At 40.5% G+C, this 24,376-nt stretch overlaps 1 protein-coding gene across 1 annotated transcript in view; it reads left to right on the top strand.

The window, feature by feature from the left end:
• The first annotated feature begins 1,200 nt into the window (after positions 1-1,200).
• Positions 1,201-24,376, top strand: part of LOC125466508 (uncharacterized protein C7orf57-like) — a 112,512-nt gene continuing 89,336 nt past the window's right edge. The window contains exons 1-2 of the mRNA XM_048561084.1: positions 1,201-1,289; positions 12,602-12,651. Of these exons, the coding sequence (XP_048417041.1) occupies positions 12,621-12,651 (31 nt within the window). The 5' untranslated portion in view covers positions 1,201-1,289; positions 12,602-12,620. The remainder of the gene's footprint in view (positions 1,290-12,601; positions 12,652-24,376) is intronic.

The raw sequence follows: 24,376 nt of genomic DNA, 5'->3' as shown, positions 1-24,376 counted from the left end.
TCATTAAGCATGCGCTTTAATTATGTCTATGGTGCAAAGCAAAACTTAGCAGTTTGGGTCCAGTTCATTCTGGTTTCTAACTGCTTGGCCTTCACTCCCTTGTCTTATCACAGCTCAGTACCAGATGTCTTTGTTCAAAGCTGCAATAATTCTTTACTGCAGTTTACTCATCCCTGTCTCTCACAACATGTTAAAGTGCGATTCCCTCAAATATGTGCAAAAAATCTCAATGCACCATTTCAAAAAGAACTGGACAATTCTCATAATTTCCTGTCTAATATCTCCAATCTGAATTATTCGGTAAATTATTCATTGGTATTTATGGGTACTTGCTATGTGTAAATAAATTGCTATATTTGCCTACATTACAACTGTGATTACAATTCAAAGGAACTTTGGGATGTTCTGAGGCTATGAAAATTGCCACTGAAAGCTAATTAAGCATTGCATATTTTTGTTTTCCTTCTTAACTCATGACTAACTTGATGACTCACAATTTTAAAATCCTCTGGGAAATACAGGGCCCGGATTTTGCATTAGTGATGACAATAAAATTAAAATTTACCATAATTCTCCGAAACTGATTGCAACTGCTTTTGAGAGGAATAACATGGACACTCATAAATCACTCTCACTCATTTTATGTTTCTCTGTAGGGCAAACTGCTTAGGTGGTCCAGTCTGCAATCAATTAGGAATTTCTGAAGTATTGAAAACTTGCTTTTAATGTTGTTAGTCCCATTGTAAAATACTTTGAAAAGTTAGATCTTGTTAAACGAACTGTGAGTTTTAATTGCAAACTAACTTCAAAGTTACTGTCGAACATCCTCACTGACCCTGGAAAAGTACATTTGTATTGGGGGGCGTCAAATTTTTTGGGAGGGAGTAATTTGACATGTCCCAGTACAAATTGATTTTGTTGATGGTGACATGTTTAACGGCTTCTGCCTTAGCTCACATTCATAAGGTGAGGGGAGGGAGCAGGGGAATGGCGAAGGTCGGAAGAGGACAGTGGTGAGAGGAGAGTGTGTGAAGGGAGAGAGGGGTGAGGGGTGCAGCAGGAACGGCGATAAGCAGCGGATTGAAAGATCGCAGCAAGAGAGCGCGTCCCCGTCTCCATGGAGACGTAGCGTTTGAATTCTACAGCGAGGAGCTCGAGACCAACTGCCACCGAGAGAGAGTAGGGAGGATATAGGATCAATACAACGGTAAGGAATACATACCACAGCGATCAATTCAGGTCACAACCATAAGGAATATTTATCGTGGCGACAAACACGGTATCCAACGGTAAGGAGTATGAACGATAGCGATCATATACAGTTCACAACGGTAACGATTGTATACCGTTGCGATCAAATATAGCACACAACAGGAAGGAATATATACCATAATGATGAATACGGCTCAAAGTGGTAAGGAATATATACCATAGTTATCAATACAGTTGAAAACGGGAAGGAATATATACCATGGCGATCAAATGCAGTGCACCACAAATAATATATACAATAACGATCAGTTCACAACGGTACGGAATATGTACCTTTGGTGACAAACGCGATGCCCATCGGTCAGGAATATAAACCATCACACTCAAAAACAGCGCACAACTGGAAGGAATATATGCCATAGTGATAAATACAGTTCATAATGGTCAGGAATATATACCATAGCGGCCAAATACAGTGTACAATGGTAAGGAATATATATCATAGTGATCAATACAGTCCACAATGGCAAGAATATATACTATCGCGATCAAGATAATTCGCAAAGGTTAGGAATATTTAGTGTAGCAATCAATACAGTTCATTATGGCAAGGCATGTATATTGTCGTGACCAACACAATGTCCAATGGTAAGGACTATAAATCATAGTGATCAAATATAAGTTCATAACAGTAAGGAATATGTACCATTGTGATAAAATACAGTGCACAACAGTAAGGAATGTAAACCACAGCAATCAATACAGTTCACAACGGTAAGGAATGTATTACATGGTGCCCAACACAGTGCCTAAGGGTAAGAAATATAGACCGTAGAAGTTCATAGAAATGAAGTTCAAATCGTAACGGTAAACAATATATACCATCATGATCAATACATTACAATGGTAAGAATCATAGTATGAAATACAATTGCAGATAATAATGAATATATACTAGTAGGGATAAATACATTTGTACAATAAGGAATTCACACCATACTGATGAACACATTTACAGAGAAGATGGAATATGTCATAGCAATTAATATGCTAGATGAACAATAAGAAATCAATGCAAGAGGTAAGATAAAGCTATAAAATTGTAAGAAATAAGTAGAATAACAATAATTAAATTATAAAACATTACAAAACCTATACAACAGTGATGAATACATTTGTACAATGGACAAAAATATATTTAATTAAAAAAGCTGAACATGCCATAGTAATAATTCTAGCAATAACAATAAATAAACAAATAAAAGTAAGGAACCTGTACAAAAAGCTTATACAATGGTGCAATATCTATACAATGGAGACAAGTAAATGTATAATGATGAAAATTCTATACATTAGCTATAACTGAGCATCTACAGTAATAAGCAATATGTATAATAACTAATAATTAAAGTTATACAACAGTGAAGAATTTCCACAGTAGCTGTATATGTAGACATACACAAATCAGAAGATATATAACAATGATAAAACAACATACAATGATACAAAATCTGTACAAATGAATGAGTAACTATATGAAATTTCTGCAAGAACATTCAGTAAAAATAAATGAAAATTGATGATAAATATATGCCTTGGAGATGTTATTTTCAGCACTGAGAAGCCTATACATAGCCATAAGTATAATTTGCAAATAAATATTTGCATTTGTAGAAAATCTATACAGTTGTGATAAATAAACAGCAATGATGTGAAATCTTATAAAATGATAAATAAGCACATATAAAGGTGAAAAATGTACAAAAGTGTGACTAATAAACAAAAATGGTTTGAAATTAGTGCAAAATCCTCCTACATTAAAGTAGGACATTTATACAATAGTAAGTAATAAACATATATAGCATATAACAATTAGTAATCAAATGATGAGTTGATTGATTCATGATTTCAAAAATGGTACTTTTTGGAAGAAGGGGTTAACTGAGAAACAACAGGAAATAGTGACAGTCAGAATCAATATAATATAAGTAATCTAAAGAGGGTAAGGGAAGTAAAGTTAGCTGTAAGTTTATACTATTTTTATTTTTTATCTAAAATGGAGTAACTTAAAGGTTTAAGGGAAGTTATGACAGTAGAAGTTCAAAGTTTTTGTGAAGATTTGTAGCAGCAAAAGTAGAGATAGTAGAAGTCACAGCTGTGATATACTCCTATTGCACTATGAGGCAAATCATGGAAACCTCAGCCATCCATGCATGAACTTTATCTAGCAAAGGCTACTGGCGAGCCACGTTTTGGAGCTGGAGCTCTAGGTGAATTCACTGGAGAGCATCCATGACCCTGGGCATACTGTGGATAGCACTTTCAATGAGTTGATCACACCACAGGTGAAGATTGAACAGGCAGAAGGGACATGGGTGACCACCAATCAGAGAAGAGAAGGGAGGTCATGCTGGGGCCCTCTGTGGTCACCCCTCTTTTGAACAGACATACCATTTTGCATAATGCTGGAGGAGTTGGTGGTGGTTCCTGCTTTCCTATATGGATCTGAGACATGGACTGTCTACAGAAAGGCACTGGAGCAGTACCACCAATGCTGCCTGTGCAAGATCCTGCAAATCCGCTGGGAAGAGAGACGTACCAACACCAGCGCCCTTGACTAGGCCAGTATCCCCAGCATGAGGCACTGACCACCCTTGATCGGCTACAATGGGCTGGGCATGTCCTCCATATGACCAACTCTAGACTCTGCAAACAGATGCTCTACTCCCAGCTCCGAAATGCCAGGCAAACCCCAGGTGGACAGAGGAAATGCTTCAGTGATACCCCCAAGGCCTCATTGGTGAAATGTTGTATTCACACACCTGGGAATCACTGTTCCAAGACTGTCCCAAAAGAAGGAGGAGCGTCCAGAAAGGTGTCAAGCACCTCAAGAGTTGCTTTGGGAAAAAGTGGAAGCCAGGAAAAAACAGCATGAAGGGATGCTGTCACATAAACGCCCCACCCACCCCTTCCTGCGACCACATTCTATCCCAAGTGTAACAGAGCCTGCGAAAGCTGCATTGGCCTGCATAGCTACGTACTGACTCACTCTGAGAATGGAGGAGAGTCATCCTGGCCTGTGAGGGATCGCCAAAAATGATGGAGAAGATGACTGTCCAGAACACGGCTGGGGAGCCAATTTCATGACACCACACGAGGTTTGCAGCACCAGAGAGGAGGAAGAAAAATGGCAGTGCCAGAGTGGTAGAGAATTCAGTTGTTAGGAATACAGATAGATATTTCTGAGGCTATAAAAGAGAGTCTGGGATCGTATATTGCATCCCTGTTGCAATCCCAGAAGAAGTGTCCTCACCTGAAACCTCAACTTTCCGGTTCCTCTGATGCTGCCTGGCCTGCTATGTTCCTCTAGCTCCACATTTTTTTGTAGAAGTTATGGGCCGTTAAGGTGCATGGGTGTTTGGCAAGGGTGGGTGGTATTTACTTTAATGGAAGGAGTTTGACGAACATTGCTGATGAATTGAGGGCATAAAAGGATATGATGCCATTGCTGTCATTGAGACATGGTTGAGAGAGGGGCAGGATTGGCAAATCAGTGTTCCGGATATTCTTCAGACAAGACAGGGTAGTAAGTAAAAAAGGAGGGGTGTTGCAATATTGATCAGAGAATCAATTACAGCAGGATGGGGGGATGGCATCTTAGAATCCACCTCAAATGACTCCTAATGGGTAAAACTTAAAAACCAAAAAAAAAGCAATCACATTGCTGAAAGTATACAACAGGCCCCCTGACAGTCAGAGTGAAATATAAGAGCAGATATTTAGTCAAGTTTCAGAGAAGTGTAAATGTAATAGAGTAGTGATAGTTGGAGATTTAAACGTTGCCAACATTAACTGGGATTGCCATCCTGGAGAGCTTTAAAAGACAGTACATAGGATGCCCAACAAGAGAGGGGCTGTCCTGGACTTAATTTTAGATAATGAAGCCAGTTATGTGGTTGAAGTATCAATGAGGTTGCATTTTACATAGTGTTTACCAAAATATAGCCTTGGCTAGAGAGTTTTACTTATAGAGATTGGATAGACTAGAGGTTGTTTTCCTTCGAGCAGACAAGACCGAAGGCAAACATGATTGAGAATTGTAAAATTAGGAGAAGCCTGGGTCAGGTAGCTGGGAATGAACTTTTCTCCTTGGTGAAGGAATCAAATGCCTGGGGGCATAGATTTAATGTAAGGGGCGGGATGTTTGTAGGGAATGTGAGGAAAGATTTCTTTACCCAGAGGATGGTGGGAATTCGGAACACATGTTATGGAAGAAAACCCTGAATAAGAAGTATTTAGATGTGCACTTGTGATGAAAAGATATGCAAACCATTGGGTAAGATACCGGAGATGAAATTAGAATTGTTAGGTGGTTGTTTTTGACCAGCGCAGACTCGAGGACCTTAAGGTCTTATTTTTGTGCTGTAGATGTCTGTGACTCTCCCTGTAAAGGTAAGCAATCTATTCAGCAGAAATAAAGAAACAGAGACAATGGCAAGAAATTATGCGTGCCCAATAAGTCAAGAAATGCAATGGTAAGAAAAATATTCAATAGAATGAATAAGCATACACAACAGTAATAAATTAATACTACATCAACAATTAAATATGTACAACAGTAAGAGATCTGTACAACAGAGATAAATAGATAATATGACAAGAAATCTATAAAATACAAATAAACAAAAGTATGCAACAGTAATTGTATTCTGTTGACAAATTATATACGCAAATAGGCAGGTACACACAAAGTTCAAATAAATAAACTGACTAGGTAGTAGGCAGTAGATAGCCTTACAAAAGTAAACATTAACGACAATTGTATGCATATAATATATAAATTGAAGTGGAATATGTTAGTGGAAAGTAAATTGAATTTTGAGCATTATACACAACATAGACATGTGCATTGGCAAGAAATATGCAAGCATTATGGAAATAACCATATAGAATGGGAAGGTTATATTACAATCTCAAACAAACGATGTGCACAATGTTAGCTATATATGATATAGAATGAAATTTTTAAAAATGAATTACCTATTGAATATACTATGGCAAAAAATGCAGACTAGCACTGAGTGAAGCTTTTCATCTGAAATGACGTTAACAGGCTTTATAATCTAAATAGACCCATTTTGAGGGGGTGTGGGACTTGCAAAATCAGAGAGACCTAGGAATGTATATTTTAAATTCTTTGAAGGACAAATTCATAAGGAGGTTAAAAAAGCAAATTGGGGTACTTCCTTTGTATATATAGGCATTGAAAATTACACCAACAACAAAAGACTAAACTTTTACAAATTTCTGTTTAGGCCCACTTGATGTATTGTGCACAATTCTGGGCATCACATTTTTGGAATCTTGCCAAGATTCTAAACAGGATATGTAGGAGGTTTATCAGAAGGTCTATCATTTTCTGAAGAAGGGTCTCGACCCAAAGCGTCAGCTTTCCTGCTCCTCTGATGTTGCTTTGCCTGCTGTGTTCATCCAGCTCGACACCTTGTTATCTCAGATTCTCCAGCGTCTATAGTTCCTACTATCTCTGCAGAGATTTAAGATAATTTTGAAGTGAACTAGAGGCAGAGGAGGTGTAGAGGTATTGATGTTTTCATTCAATATATTACCTGAAATGGTGAAATAAGATTCTACAGACAGATGGACATGCAATTGAAGAGAACTGATTTGCAGTATTACGAGGCAAAAGCTGGGGTGTGAAACTAAATTGGATGGCTCTTTCAAAAAACTAGCACAAGTAGAATGGGCTGAATGATCTCCTTCTGTGCTATAGAGCACTATATGCTTCTGTACAATGTATAGAAATAGAATTGTGCGATGTTAAGAAATCTGCACAATTGGCAACTTGGTTTCTACCTTGGTGAAGCTGCACTCAGGACTACTTGCTTGGTAAGTATTATGAGCTGTGCAAAATACGCAGAGCTAAACAATCCCTCAACAACAGATCAGATCAAAACTCTGCAGTCCTGCCACATTCAGTCTTAAATGGTGATTGAAAATTAAATTGAAGGAGGCTTTATAAGTATCTGCATCCTCAATGCTGGGCAGGCTAGCATATTATGCAAAAGACAGGACTGAAGCATCCACCTTTAACCAAAATTACTGAATGAATGATTTATCTCAGCCTCCTCATGATGCCCCCAGCATTACAGATGCCAACCTTTATCCGATTTGATTCTTTGATAATATAGTGGTAGAATCATAAAGTTATACAGTGTGGAAACAGGTCCTTCAACACACTTGCCCATGCTCACCAGGTTTCCTAAACAGAACTGGTTCAATTTACCTGTGCTTGGCCCATATCCCTCTAAGTCTTTCCTATCCATGCATCTGTCTAATTTTGTTTTTAATGGAGTAATTGTACCCGCCTCTACCACTTCCTCTGGCAGCTTGTTCCATATTTGGTGAAAACATTGTCCTTCAGGTCTCTTTTAATTCTTTCATCTCTCATTTCAAACATATGCCCTATAGGTTTGGACTTCCCTACCCTGGGGAAAAGACCTTGGCTATTCACCTTATCTATGTCTCTCATGATTTAATACATCTCTATAAGGTTATTCCTCAGCCTCTTACATTCCAGACGAAAAAGCCCCAGCCTATTCAGCCCCTTCTTATAACTCAAACCTTCCTGTCACAATAACATCCCTGTAAATCCTTTTTGCACTCTCTCCAGTTTAATAACATCCCTCCTATTGCAGGGCCACCGGAATTGTCTACAGTTCTCCAAATGTAACCTTATTAATGTCTTGTAGCACTGTAAAGTGTCATCCCAGCTCCCTTAGACAGTGCTCTGACTGATGAAGGCAAGCGCCAAATGCCTGCTTCTCCACCCTGTCTACCTGCAATGTTATTTTCAGGGAACTATGTACCTGTATCCCTACGCCTCTTTGTTCGACATGATTCTTTTTCATACCTGAAGAACCAGTTCTGAACAGGTATACCGGATTCAAAACATTAAGTCCCTTGCCCTCTCCACAGATGCTGCCAAACCTGCTGATGGCATATCACAAGAAAAAAGATGAATAGTTTTGAAATTAGAAGTACTCTTGCTGCCTCAGGGAGAGCTCAATTTGCTATAAATAGTGCCAGCCTCTCATGAGAATTTTTTTTAGGTAAAGATTGCCTCAAAGTGTTTCATGGTTAAACATAGTCCCATACCAAAACCATGCCCAAACTTTTGAAGAGTTCCAGAATATTGATTAGTCCATTTTGATAGCAATGTCTCATTGTGCAGAAGATATCCAGTGCATTGGAATTAACAATTTTTAAAATTGCTTGATTGTTAAGAAGAACGCCAGAAGTTTATGAAGACAGCAAAATGACTGGAGAAGTTACAATCTCCGTAATGGATATTAAGACCAGTAACAGAGAGAAAAGTATCACTTTTACGATAGGGTAATGGAATTTCTGGTAGTGTCTGGCTTCAATGAGGGAAGGTGCTGAACTGGGAAGGTCGAACAGTTATGCCAGGGCCTCCAGCAACAGATGGCAATGTTGAGGGAGGACAGCTAGAGCAGTTGGATGGACAAAGAATGTCTTTAGAGGAAGGGACGCTCCTAAGAAGAAATAGCAGAGAGAAAAGGATTCCTCAACCCACCGTAAACCACAGAATTCATTTGATGTAAATACTGAAAATATTTTCTTGTTTAGTCTTGAATTTCCCTTACGTTTGTAATGACCTGATGTCAATGGAATTAAAATCCTTTCGGTCGCCCTTGTATTCAAATCTCATGTTACAATAAGAGAGGCCTTCTGGAATTAGGCTAATGAAATATGTTCTTCAGTGATAATGGGAACTGCAGATGCTGGAGAATCCAAGATAATGAAATGTGAGGCTGGATGAACACAGCAGGCCCAGCAGCATCTCAGGAGCACAAAAGCTGATGTTTCGGGCCTAGACCCTTCATCAGAGAGAGGGATGGGGTGAGGGTTCTGGAATAAATAGGGAGAGAGGGGGAGGCGGACCGAAGATGGAGAGAAAAGAAGATAGGTGGAGAAGAGAGTATAGGTGGGGAGGTGGGGGGGGATAGGTCAGTCCAGGGAAGACGGACAGGTCAAGGAGGTGGGATGAGGTTAGTAGGTAGGAGATGGAGGTGCGGCTTGGGGTGGGAGGAAGGGATGGGTGGGAGGAAGAACAGGTTGGGGAGGCAGAGACAAGTTGGACTGGTTTTGGGATGCAGTGGGTGGAGGGGAAGAGCAGGGCTGGTTGTGTGGTGCAGTGGGGGGAGGGGACAAACTGGGCTGGTTTTGGGATGCGGTGGGGGAAGGGGAGATTTTGAAGCTGGTGAAGTCCACATTGATACCATTGGGCTGCAGGGTTCCCAAGCGGAATATGAGTTGCTGTTCCTGCAACCTTCGGGTGGCATCATTGTGGCACTGCAGGAGGCCCATGATGGACATGTCATCTAAAGAATGGGAGGGGGAGTGGAAATGGTTTGCGACTGGGAGGTGCAGTTGTTTATTGCGAACCGAGCGGAGGTGTTCTGCAATGCTGTCCCCAAGCCTCGGCTTGGTTTCCCCAATGTAGAGGAAACCACACCGGGTACAGTGGATGCAGTATACCACATTGGCAGATGTGCAGGTGAACCTCTGCTTAATGTGGAAAGTCATCTTGGGGCCTGGGATAGGGGTGAGGGAGGAGGTGTGGGGGCAAGTGTAGCATTTCCTGCAGTTGCAGGGGAAGGTGCCGGGTGTGGTGGGGTTGGAGGGCAGCATAGAGCAGACAAGGGAGTCACGGAGAGAGTGGTCTCTCTGGAAAGCAGACAAGGGTGGGGATGGAAAAATGTCTTGGGTGGTGGGGTCGGATTGTAGATGGCGGAAGTGTCGGAGAATGATGCATTGTATCCAGAGGTTGGTGGGGTGGTGTGTGAGAATGAGGGGGATCCTCTTTGGGCGGTTGTGGCGGGGGCGGGATGTGAGGGATGTGTTGCGGGAAATGCGGGAGACCCGGTCAAGGGCGTTCTCGACCACTGTGGGGGGAAAGTTGCGGTCCTTGAAGAACTTGGACATCTAGGATGTGCGGGAGTGGAATGCCTCATCGTGGGAGCAGATGCGGTGGAGGCGGAGGAATTGGGAATAGGAGATGGAATTTTTGCAGGAGGGTGGGTGGAAGAAGGTGTATTCTAGGTAGCTGTGGGAGTCGGTGGGCTTGAAATGGACATCAGTTACAAGCTGGTTGCCTGAGATAGAGACTGAGAGATCCAGGAAGGTGAGGGATGTGCTGGAGATGGCCCAGGTGAACTGAAGGTTGGGGTGGAAGGTGTTGGTGAAGTGGAAGAACTGTTCGAGCTCCTCTGGGGAGCAAGAGGCGGCGCCGATACTGTCATCAACTTAACGGAGGAAGAGGTGGGGTTTGGGGCCTGTGTAGGTGCGGAAGAGGGACTGTTCCACGTAACCTACAAAGAGGCAGGCATAGCTGGGGCCCATGCGGGTGCCCATGGCCACCCCCTTAGTCTGTAGGAAGTGGGAGGAATCGAAAGAGAAGTTGTTGAGGGTGATGATGAGTTCGGCTAGGCGGATGAGGGTGTCGGTGGAGGGGGACTGGGCGGGCCTGCGGGACAGGAAGAAGCGGAGGGCCTTGAGGCCATCTGCATGCGGAATGCAGGTGTATAGGGACTGGTCGTCCATGGTGAAAATGAGGTGTTGGGTGCCAGGGAATTGGAAGTCCTGGAGGAGGTGGAGGGCGTGGGTGGTGTCACGGACATAGGTGGGGAGTTCCTTGACCAACGGGGAGAAAATGGAGTCTAGATAGGTGGAGATGAGTTCGGTGGGGCAGGAGCAGGCTGAGATGATGGGTCGACCAGAGCAGGCAGGTTTGTGGATTTTGGGAAGGAGATAGAAACGGGCCGTGCGGGGTTGGAGAACAATGAGGTTGGAGGCTGTGGGTGGGAGATCCCCTGAGGTGATGAGGTGATGAATGGTGTTGGAGATGATGGTTTGGTGCTCGGGTGTGGGGTCATGATCGAGGGGGGCGGTAGGAGGTGGTGTCGGAGAGTTGGCTTCTGGCCTCGGCGATGTAGAGGTCAGTGCGCCATACTACCACTGCACCACCCTTGTCTGCGGGTTTGATGTTGAGGTTGGGGTTGGAGCGGAGGGAGCGGAGGGCTGCCCGTTCTGCGGGGGAGAGGTTGGAGTGGGTGAGAGGGGTGGAGAGGTTGAGGCCTGCCTCCCCCTCTCTCCCTAATTATTCCAGAACCCTCACCCCATCCCCCTCTCTGATGAAGGGTCTAGGCCCGAAACGTCAGCTTTTGTGCTCCTGAGATGCTGCTGGGCTTGCTGTGTTCATCCAGCCTCACATTTCATTATCTTGAAATATGTTCTTCGTTTTATTATACCATTATATGAACAGAAGTTGGATTGATTTCATCTAGTATTTGTTTATAATGCTCTGTAAGTTTTTTTTATCACTGTGGTGTAAATTACCTTTCAAGTGATATCTCAGTTAATGCTGCCCCAGATTATGCTTTGGAGAGATTAAAGGAGAACATGTGTCTAAGACATGATGATCCAGTGCAGATCATAGGGAACTTTCATTATCTTCTTCCCATATCCTGCTGTCTCGATGGTAGAAACAGATATTGGAGGCTGAATTTCACTTTTAGGCTGGGAAATAGAAATTGGGACCTTGGTCCCAAATGCAATCAGATTATTTGAATTTTGAATGAGGAGCACTTTAATTTGTATGAGTACAGATTCCCTGTCCAATTAAGAGTGGATTATCTGTTCTGAAAGCAGGAGGCCTTCTAGTTTAAAAGGAGAATTTGACTGTGGTAAGCAGTAAGTAACCAAGAAGCACTTTTGCCTGAAAGTGCTCTCTCAAAAAATGTTTTTTTAAAATATTAGGTAGAAAACAAAACAAAACACCAGGACAACAATGGTGGAGACTTCTTTACATGTCAGCCTTTGGCTGTACCTGCAACTAGGCAGGCAGAAAGGGTCTGTAGACGGGCCTGGAGTACTGCGGCACAATGGGGTGAACAACCCTCTTAGTTCTAAATCAGTCTGTGTTAAAATGGCCAGAGCCAGGAGCAGAGTCAGTATATCTGCAGGCCAACTATGACAATATTTTTAGGTCCCATCCATCTCTGTTCCTGATCTTTATGCAACCCAAAAGTCCTGCTTTGGAAGTCAACTTCTATAAAGTAGGAGAAACAAGATTGCTTAAGAAAATGGCTGATTTCTCTAAACTTAGTAGCACTTGCAATAGATTAGAATTTGTATTAACATCTGAATAATTGTGCATACCACTGCAACTTAACACAAGTTATTGAGGTTTGGTTAATAAATGAAATAGAAGTATGCCCCCTTACAAAGACAAACACAATCTACCACAGATACAAAACGTAATAATAGTCCTTATTTTATTCACCAGTGTTACTTGGAAGAGACAAATGTCTGCCTCTAGCCAGTTCAGTGACTGTGGTAAGTCTTTTACTATAGTTTCAAAAATATTACCTGAAAGCACAGAATCAATTGCTTGGCATGTCTTGTTTATTTTCTCCTCAATTTGCCTGTTTTGAATCTGATGTTGGTAAGATGGTATGCTCCAAATTTTTATGCCATTTTCAGGCACTGCTTTGTATTTGAATTGGTGATTGGTCTATAATGGCATAAAATGTGTGATAATTGAATATTCTAAATTCACTAATAAATTTCTTTATGAATAAATTATTTTTCTATTTTCTGAAATAGCATCTTGTATAAAAAGTTTCAAATTATGTCCTGGTACATTATATACGAAATAGCTATCCTTGGCCCCTTCTCAATGCTTGTTCGAATGTCAATGATTAGTAAAATCTTCCAGATTGGCTCAGCAGTCAAAAATAAGGCATTAGTATTAAATGCGGATAGTTTGTTTTTCTGAAAATGAATCAATCAATATTTTCTCAAATGTATTTGTTGCATGTGGACTTTGCTGGTAAAACTGGCATGTAACTTCTGCAATTGTTATGTTGGCCTAAATACCCCTGTCTCTCCAGATCATCAGAGACCTCATCTTGGACTCAAAATGCAGATCCGGATGCTGCAGAAATCCAGACTCATTGACTTCTCTCAGAATTTCCCAAGAAGTTTCACATTCCAATAGGCACTTACTCTTCTCCTTGGGTCTCTCTGACTCTGAAGTAGAACACCACTGCATTTGCTGGCTGACCTGTGAGGTCTGTGATCTGTTAGTCCTCCATAATCATGGTCAGACAGCTTTGACTGCTTTAAATTTAGAAAAGAATAACCTTTTCTTCCAAGAGCTGCTCTAAATTGGGGCATCTTCTATGTCTTTATTACAAGTCAAAAGCTTTTGACCTCAGTTGATGGGTATGAGATATGACAAATCTATATGCTTGTTCTTCTTGATAGTAGAAGTAGTAGGACTGGCTGGTGCTGTTGAAGAAGCCTAAGTAAGTTGCTGCAGCCTGTCTCATAGATGATACACACTGAAGCTACATTGTGTAGTGTTGGACAGAAACAATGCTTTAATGCTTTAATCAATGGAGCTGCTTAATTGTCTTGGAAGGTGTTGAACATCCTGAGTATTGTTTGAGCTGCAGTCATCCAGGTATTTCATCACACACCCGACAGGATTCATAGCTGGTAGAAAGGGAATTAGAAGTTGGGTGAGTCAATCTGGTCTGTTCTTACAGTCAATAATTAAATGGCTGATACGGCTTGATTTCTTGTTAACGGTGGCTTGGAGAATATTTGAGATATTTCATACTTATAATGCTATTAAATATCAAGGGGGCATATATGTAAGCCAGGGCTGGATTTTTTTCAGAAAGTACTCTCCAACCCCCTTCCTTTATGGAAAAGTTGTCCTTAAGCCCGACAACTCAGAATTTGCTGGCCTCACTGCAATTTTATGCTGGGAGCAACTTAATGTTACACAATGGTAATTTTACCCCCATCTAGAGACATATTTATCAATCTAATTGACTGGCAGGATTATAAACCTAGGAGCATCAGGATTGAGCAGTGGCCACTGGTGAAACTGTAGGCAGCCCATGAGGAAGAAAAGCCATGTAGCTTAGCCTTGGACGTAAGTCCAGTCTTATGGATGGGCCTGTCTGGGAAACCTAAGTGGGGAGGATGAGAGAGGTAGAAGGTCCCATTAGAGTTGCTGGAGTGGGGTGGAGAGAAACGTTAAAGGGTTGACGGCTGATTTTTATTGAAGTGTTGCCTTGAATGGCCGTAGGGCTCCAAAAGAAGGTACTCCCTTCCTGCTCTATAGCAGTCTGTGCACTGAAAATGGCTACCTGGCTTGTCTCCAACCTTCCCTGTCACAGTGGCTACATAATGCGTCTATAGGTTTAAGGGCAGGCAAACTGTCTGATCCCTTTGATCGAATCCGAAGATTTTTCTAAACGTCATTGGATTTGAAACATTAACTCTGCTTTCTCTCCATAGATCCTCCCAGACTTCCTGACTTTCTGCAGTAATTTCCAGTTTGTTTCAGGTCTTCAGGATCCACAATTCTTTGTTTCTATTACTTTGTTTGGATTCAGGATATCATGAAATTTAGAGCTGATAACAATATTGAGTTGCTACTCAAATTTAAATCTTAAATATTGTTTCCACACTGAGAAGGGTTAATATATGCCTTAATGAGAAATTGGCCTTGTACCCATTATAGTATTGATTCTTAAGTGCCCTTTAAAATATCTTATTAAATAACTTGGCTGTGTGAAAGCGCTACAAATGAAACAAAAATAATAAAACTGTTTGGCTGCTTGTTTCAGTTACTTCTATTACAGACAATCTATTAATGTTTGAGGAAAACACTGATGAGACCAGCAGTGAAACTGTCTCAGAATCAATGATTGAGACAAACATTGCTTTTCCCTTTTAAAATGTTGCCTGGAACTCTGCTGTTGAAGAGATTTTAAAAAATATGTTTGTCATGTACTCCAATACAATCCTCCCATTGTTCACATAATTTTTGCCAATCACTATTTCAATGGGGCATGCAACTAAGTTGCCTAAGAAAACACACTTCAAATAATTTAATTTTCATCACCATTTAGTTGGACTCCTTTCCATTTGGTATAGGACAAATCAATGCAAGAGATTATCCTTAGTGCCAAAAGTTTTCAATGCTGATGTGCTTCCAATTAGTAACTAAAACAAAGTTGCTGGGAAAGCTCAGCAGGTCTGGCAGCATCTGTGGAGGAGAAAACAGAGTTAACATTTCGGGTTCGGTGACCCGTCCTATGGGGTAGGGAGTAATCGATAGGATAGAGCCCAAAGAGAGAGAAAGACAGTTGGACAGAAAAAGGAGTTGCTAACAAAGTTTGCTTCCAATTAGTATTCACTTTAATTCTGTCTTTTTTAAGGAAGAAGAGCAGAAGCAGTTCAGAGATGCACAAGAGGTCAGATTGCACTAAGGCCGAACTGCATCTACCTGCTGGTACCATCCTGTAGATTGCAATGCATGCAGCACATTCATTAAATAATTTCTTCATTCGGGCATTGCTAATTGCTCATTTTATTGTTTGGAAACAGCAGCAATATGATGGATGGTTGGTACACTTAATGATAATGTCCACTGCTAAAAGAAACAACATGGACCCGTTAAAGGGATGGCTTATTATAGTTGGTAGGTGCTAAGTGTTGTGGTTGAAGAGAAACTAATCTGGAAAGGATTGAGCAATGTTACCGCAGAAGAGGCAATGAGCTTCTTAGGTTCAAAGTTTCAGATTCTCCATGAAAGATTTGGTGTAGTATGTGGAAAGAAGGAGAGATGACATGGCCAGATGCCCTCAAGACACATTATCAAACAACAATGGAAGTAGACAGTCATCGATGTCAATGAAGGGAGTCAAGCCCATTGGATCTAGATGCAGGGTCACAGGAAGTTCTGTGCTTCACATTAAATACATTTTCAAATGCCATATCCTACCAAATATCTCAATGACTTTAGCCACTGTTCGAAATGCAAAACACCAATCATAACCTTACAATGACATGTATTAATCAAATTTCTACCTTAATGTTAACATGTATAATCTCACATTTTGACACTTAGTGATGCAGCAAGTTTCATGTTTATATTTCAAAGGTTGCACACACTGCCAGCCATTGAGCCATGACAATCACATCACATAAACAGATAACATAACATGCAACACATTCCCTCTCTCTTGCAGGACAAGGTGGTGCACGACCAGAAGTAGCAGAAGTTAACTAGAGGGTAACAAATGTGCCTTCGTGTCCTAGCCTCCAAAGAGAACATTGTGTTTGCCATTGCTAGGACACCCACTCCTGAGACCAGGCCAGCATTGAGGATGAAACTATAAAAGAAAGAATATTCTAATAGTCCATCTTCTTTCTTACATTTATTTTCATTCAATACCAATTCCTCTCACCCAATGCGCTCATCTGTTTTTTTTTAATTTCCAGGTGGTGTAAGGACACATCTTTTACTGCCTCTCTATCACATTACACTTTTAATATTGTGCTGCTTTCTGATAGACAATAAGTACACTTGGTCAGGTAGTGGAGAAGCGCCAAAAAAAGAGTGATGATGTATGATCAGATTATTGTTGATTTCATACTGGCCACTACAAGTCAGATAAGGGACAGATTGGAGACCGGATCTGAATGTGATGAGACATTTGGCATTAATTGGTTGCACTCAGGGAAGGACAAAAGAACAGGCCAGGTGCCAACTAGCTGGGGAATTATGTCATATACAAGTTCTGAATACTCAGAAAACAACTTTGATGGATGGCCTGCAAAGAATCACTGATAGTAAATTTACCAAAATATTAGATGTATTGGTCACTGTCAAGGAGCATGCAGGAGTTCATCAGCATATTGGCACAGGACTTTTTCACAGAGCCTGGAGCTAATTCTTTGCAGAATGGAAGTGGTGACTAACACTGTTTGTGCAAACTTGGGCTTGGCCATGAAGTGGAGTCTGGTGATCGAAGTTGCTGTTTGCAATGCAGCGCGAACGGCAATATCTATGTTCTGCATTGGAAGCTCAGAGGAGGTGCAAATAGTGATGACTAATTCCAAGTTCTCTCAACATCCACCCTCTAAAGCTCCCTATAGGTTCGATCAGACCCCAGGTGGGATTCATTAATTTGTTCTGTTTTCAATGGGATATCCAAAATCAATCAGAAATTGGTGGAGAAACTTAGTATATCTGATGGCATTTGTAGAGAGAGAAACAGAGTTAATGTTCTGAGCCCAGTGGCTCTTCATCGGAACTCCTGAGTGAAGATGGAGGAACTGGTTCTCCTTTTTCTTCACCTTATACCCTCAGTTGGTTGCAAAATATAAATTTTTAAAAACAAATCTTCCTTTGTGGATACCTTTCTCCCAGAACCAATTAACTTATGCTTTTAAAAAAGAACTAGTTTAGCCAGATTTTCTTGAATTAACAAAAAGAGTGTTTATTAATTGTCATATGTGAGAAAAAACACTTATACTACACGTGTTAAAATATAAAAGTTAAAAAATGGTTATTTAATCTCTGAATTGCTCATGAAAAGGGTGGCAAGGTGGCTCAGTGGTTAGCACTGCTGCCTCACAGCATTAGGGATGAAGGTTCAATTTCAGCCTTGGGTGACTGTCAGTGTGCAGTTTGCATGTTCTCTCTGTGACTTCATGGGTTTTCTCCAGGTGCTGCGGTTACCTTCCACAGTCCAAAGATGTGCAGGTGTGGGCTGAATGGCCTATTTCCACAGTGCAGCGATTCTATGTAAAAAAAAGTTGGAGCTGGTATTGGGTTGCACCAACATTGATAATTCAACAATCAATTTTCATGCTTGTTGGTTTTGTAGGCCAATTCTTTTTAAAACTGGTTTGCAGAACTCAGTGAGAAATAATCTCACTTTATTTTTTTCATCCTTTTACGCCCTGAGGTGCATGAAAGCTTACTGGCTGTTTTCAAACTGTGATTTCCATGGCTTGCTAGACACACTCAAGTCTACAGCAGTCTAATAATAACAACACACACCATGGTGAAATGTCTTTTCATTTGTTTAATGCATTTATGGAAGGGAAACGACAAAATTGTCTGCAAGAAATGACTTTCTGTTGAGATTGGGCAGGAGGATGTGTGGGGTTTAGTTAGCCATCTTATTATCTCACATTGCTGTCTCTCTGTTTGAAGCTTCTTTGACACCTTTAGGTGTTACTTAGCATTGACCCTAAACAGAATGTTGACCAGCCAGCCACCAAATTTATGAACAAAAACAGAAATTGCTGGAATACCTCTGGCAGTATCTGTGAAGACAAATCAGAGTTAAAGTTTCAGGTCCAGTGACCCTTCTTCAGAATTGATGGTAGATAGGAAATTAATGGCTTTTGTACCGAAGATGGGGTAGGAGAGGGGGAAGAGTAAATGATAGGTGGAGATAGAGCCCAAAGAGAGAGAAAAACAGTTAGACAGACAAAGGAGTGGTTAAGGTCCGTTTGGGGGAATGAAAAGCTGTACACAGGGTCAATTAGGGTGGCTGACAATGGGTAGTGTGTGGAGGGAGCCTGATGTGCGAGGGTGGGGGAAAGCATGGGGAAATGTGCTTAAACCCTAAAATGGTTGAACTCGATATTAAGTCTAGAAGGCTGCAGGATTCCTACGTTGAAAATGCGGTGCTCTTCTTCCAGCTTGCAGCGAGCTTCGCTAGAGCATAATAGCAAGCCTGAGACAGAGATGGTGGCCAGAGAACACGGTAGTGAGTTGACATGGCAAGCAACTGGAAGTTCAGCACCTTTTTGTGCACAGAATGTAGGTGTTCTGCAAAGCGGTTACCCAGTCTGCACTTTGTTTCCCCAGTGTAGAGGAGATAATATTGTAAGCAGCAAATACAATAAACTGGATTGAGTGAAGTGCAGGTAAAGTGCTGCTTCACCTGTAAAGTGTGCTTGGGACCTTGGACAATGAGTAGGGAGGAAATAAACAGACAGATGTCACATCTGTGATTACAGTGGAAGGTGCTGTTGGGTGTGGTGACATATTGGGAGTGAAGGAGGAGTGAACCAAGGTGTCCCAGAGGGATTGCTCCTTCCAGAAGACGGGCAAGCGAGGGGAATATATGTCTGGTGTGGTAACCTGCTGGAAGCGGAGGAAATGACGGCTAATGATCCTCTGGATGTGGATGCTGGGGGGGTCGTGGATGAAGTACTATTATGAGAGGGAAGAGAGGGGATGAGGACTAAAGTGTGGGAGATGGGTTGGACATGACCTTGGGCCCTATCAACCAAGCTGGGGAATCCTTGGTTGAAGAAGAAGGTGGACAGATAGAAGACCAGATGATGGAAAAGAAGAGCCTGCTGGAAGGAAAAAAATGTCAATCAACTTCAGATCAATTCTGTATACATCTGTGCTAGCTGTCAAAGGGACTACCACATATTAATTGGCTTCTACAGCGACAGTGACAATCTTCAATTCAGGATGACATATACCCTGGGTGCAGTCTATTGTCTTCTGAGACGTAGGAATGCCGGCTGGTATTGCAATCCGATGAATTCTTCCCTGACAGTGGAAACAAGGCATTAGAGGAGGATAGTGTGTTGAATCATATCAGTGTTTTTACTGCTAGTTTCATCTAGCAAGAAAGCCACAATTGTTTACCCATTCATGTCTCTGCTTAATAATGTCACTGGAACGCAATCTGTGTCTTTAAAGAAAGATTCCACAACACTTTGGTCGGTGCCCTTGCTGCCTGCTTCAAAACAAAGTTAAAATTGAAGCCTTTTGGAAGGGAGTAGCACATTAGCATCTATCTGTCAGGTGATTTTTAACTAACCACCTAACTAGTTTGTGGCAGGCAGACAGGATTAAATCTTTCATGTGATTTGGGTATGGCTTGACTGTAGAAAATTCCTGATGTGCTTGTTTGTTGATGTTCATCCTGCATTTTAGATCTTATTCCACTCATCTGAAATAACTAAATTATTCATTGTGTCACTTTATTACAGAAGTGCTCCAACTGTACAAATGCCTGCCAGCTATGTTCTTAACTCCCCTGTCTTTGTTCCCTTTCTCATTAATTTATGCTCTGATTCCTCTGGTAGTGTTGTATTTTGATCATCTGCCTTCTGTTTGAAGTTGGCTATGTTCCAATCTTCCTCTTTCAGTGCTTCCCAAAATCTGTTTATATATTCCTGATATTGTTTCTCCCTTACCTTGATTCTGTTGTGATCGATCTAGTTGTCGTCTAGTTATCCCCTATTTTGCTTACCATTTGTCTTGCTGTCTTCTGATATCACCTGACTCTCTGCTAATGTACTTGCTGTATTCCAGTCTCTTGGGCTCCCATGTGATAATCATAGCCTGTACTTAGAAATCACTTATCTTTACTCATCTACCTCTTGCGGAGTCTCTGTATTTCCCAATGGTTTGTAAAAAATTATTAGGCAGATCTGAACTATCAGACTTCACTTGAAGATGTGTGCTATTTTTGTAGCATTTCATTACTGAGAAGCAACTTAATAAATTTGCACTGCTTGTAAGGGGCTTTGCCCATTGGCAGTGCATACCAGAATGGATCCTGCCCATAACTTATTAACTTCTGATTTCTGACTACAGCAGAACTTATTCAATAATCTAAATTGATATGCCAATATATACCTGAGGAAGTGGTGTGTTATAAGAGATAATGTCCTAGAATGAAATAATAAACTGTTTCATTTGCGTTTCCTTTGACTTAAGTTGATATTATAAACCCACAGCACAATTACTGAATAAGTACCAAGTTCTTTTCATGTACTGACCAAAATTATACCCTCAACCATCATCACCAAAAGTAAATTAATTGATTATTTATCTCAATTTTTTCTGGATCTATGTGAAAATTAGTGCTGATCCAAATTTTTCCTGAGTCTGCTGTTGACAAGGTTTCCATTGGCAGCCCATTCTTGTAAAATGATTCCTGTAGACTCTACACTCCAGTTTTTCTCATTACCACCTATGTATTTTTGATTCTTTGGCGAATGTAATAGTTCCAGTGAATAATAAAGATTTATAGCACTACACAGAAAGCTTTCTTGAAGGTCACCTGTTCTTCATTCAGTCAACAACATTAAGTGGAGAAACAAAACTACAGAAAGTTGCAAGGTAAACAGCCTTGGTAGTACTTGTGCACGAAAGGAAGAAAGCTAGAACAGGTACAGCAGGTAATCAAGAAGGCTACTGAATGTTGGCCCTTATTTCAAGAGGGTTAGCGTATAAGAATAAGGAAGCATTACTGCAACTGTAAAATGTACTGGTAAGATTACATCTGGAGTACTGTGTGCAGTTTTGATCCCCTTATTTAAGAAAATACATTATTTCATGCGAGGCAGTTCAGAGAAGGTTCTCTAAAATGATCCCTGATATGGAGGAATTTTCTTATGAGCAAAGGATAAACAGATTGGGACTCTGCTCACTGGAGTTAAGAAGATTGAGAGATGATCACATTGAAACAGAAAGGTATCTTAAAGGGGTTGACAGGGTAAATGCTGTGAGAATCAGTCCCCTCATTGGAGGGTGTAGGAGCGGAGAAAATAATCTCAGAATAAAAGGATGCAAATTTAAGACTCAGATGAAGACTAAATTTCTTCTCAGAGTTGTGAGTCTTTGGAATACCTTGTTACCGAGAGCTTTAGGGGCGGAGTCCCTGTTTATATGTAAGACTGACATAGATAGATTTTGATTAGTAAGGTCATTGAGAGATACGGGGAAAAGGTGGGAAAGTCGGCTTAAGGAATTTTGGATCAGCCATGATCTCATTAGATGGCAGAACAAGGTTGAGGAGCTGACCATTTTTGCTCTAATCTCTGATGGTATTATTAAAAGAAAGAGGAAAAGCCTTATTTAGCACTTTTTACAACCTTGGTTCTAACAAAGTGCTTCATAATCAATGAAGTAATTTTGAAGTACAATCACTGTCATAATGTAAGAAACACAACAACCAAGTTTTAGCCAAGAAGCTCCCACAAAACTGCAATGTATACGAACATAGAATCTGCCTTAGCAATTTTGATCATAGTTTAGAAATTAACCAGTTCACTAGAAGCAGATTAATTGATTATTCGTCCCATTGTTTTCTATGAGATCTTTTTATGTAGTATTCAGCTATTGTGCATAAACACATTAAAATAACTTAAAAATAATTTATTGCAGATTAAATGCTTTGAAATTCTAATGAAGCTGATAGAACATCCCAATAAAATGTATTTTTCTTGGGTCTTTTTCTGTTCCAGAGAAACTTCAGAGGTTTTACGGAAATTCTGTCCATATGTGTAGATTCATTTTCTTTGTTGAAGGAAAAGTCCTAAATAAACCTATTCACAAAACATATCTTTCCTCTGTTTAGGTTTAATAATCCCATTGCTAGTCACTGAGTGAAGAAACTAGCATGGTCCTTACAGTAAAATGGATAAATTTATTTGATAGTTGCAGTAAACCAAAACTGTTTTAGTAACATAATTGTTTTCTCTTCAGGTAGATCAAGAATATGGACATTTCAGATTGGCATGCAATGTTTTATGTTAATATTTAGGCAACAGCTTGGAAAGATGCTTATAACTTACTGTACATGACAAAGTTTTCCAAGGTAGTGGAGAAATACTAATTGGATGACCATACGTTTTACTGGATGTTTTCACTGTTGAACAGGAGTTAGGTTTATATATACAGATAAGATTTCAGAAAATTAAATCGGGTTTTAGAAGCTCAGGATGCTACAGCGTACAATCTCATCAAAGAGTGCAAATGTAATTTCAACAGAGCTTTTTATGAAAAGTCTCCAATACACTTAATTTCGTTTCATATAAGAACAAAAAGTGTATATTTATCTGATTGTTAATACAAAGAAAATAGTAAGTTTGATGAAGCTGATGACAAAATGATAGCAGTTTGTTATTGCTAGGTTCACTGTTATTCTTCAGTATAAAATTCTTTTCAGAATAATTTTGAACGTTAGCTGCACATAGTGGTGCAAAATGTGTCAGAGCAAAATCCTGCAGCAGTTGCGAAATAACTGCAAGGTAACAGCTCAAATAGCATATAAAAAATCATTTACCAAATTAGAAAAATGTCAAAAATGAAAAATGTCTGAGATATGAATGTGCTTAGATGGTCCCAGATAATATATTTGCAACTGAAGTTTCAAAGGTTTCCAAATTCACTGCTGTTATCCTCATTGCTTTTACAATTAAATACAAAAGCCGTAGATTCTAGCTACAAGTAAACAGTTATGAATTGTTAAAATATAACTCTATTGGCTAAAAATTTCACCCCCTTAAAAACTCCCATGCGTACACATGCAGACGCAAAAAAAAGATGGAGGAAAAACTGGGAAAACTTTCAATGGTCCCTGTCAACAGGATTCTCTGAGATGATCCTTTTGGCACACGAGGACTTGCTGATCCTCAGTTGCTCTTCTTCAAGTGTTTTCATTTATTTGTAGGAGACAACTTCTAAATTCTGACTTGTTGGCTAAAAAGAACACCTCACCGTGACTGGTGGGGAAAATAACCTTGCTTTCTTCAAGCTTTAGGTTTTTTTCTATTGCAGAAAAACAGATACCGTCTCCTTTTCCAGATGTCTGAATGCTTGTTCACACCCTTGAGCTAGTCACCTACCTGTAAGCCAATCATATAGTTATTAGCAGGCAGAAGATCTTCGTCATGGACAACTGGTGACCACTCACGCACGACTAATAGCTAATTGCTGCTGGCTAAGTCTCCCTTTCTGTTTTGCTGTAATCTTCCCCAACCGCTTGAACAAACAGCAGTGTAATCAGCATTTACATTCTGTGATGGTAGCTTTTTTAAAAAAAAGTATAGCAATCCCTTCCACAATCCTTGGATTTTAAAGCAGTCCCTTTACTATTTCATAGGAAGACATAAACATAGAAACAGAGGAACAGGAATAGGCCATTCAACCCCTTGCCATTCAGCCTGTTTGACCATTCAATGAGATCCTGACTTCTCTGTGGCCTAACTTCATAGAATCCCTACACCTTTTCAGCCTATCAGGTCCATACTGACCTTCTGAAGAACATTCACTCAGACCCTGTTCCTCCTATAGTATCCTTGTAACCCAGCATTTCCCATGATAATCCACGTAGCTTGCACACACCTGGACACTTCAGATAATTTAAGCATTTTAAGATGTCCAGTTCCACCTCCTCTGTAATATGGTCATTTTTCAAGA

This window comes from Stegostoma tigrinum, chromosome 2, assembly GCF_030684315.1.
Source record: "Stegostoma tigrinum isolate sSteTig4 chromosome 2, sSteTig4.hap1, whole genome shotgun sequence".
Taxonomy (NCBI): domain Eukaryota; kingdom Metazoa; phylum Chordata; class Chondrichthyes; order Orectolobiformes; family Stegostomatidae; genus Stegostoma; species Stegostoma tigrinum.
This window is presented reverse-complemented; position numbering and strand designations above follow the sequence as displayed.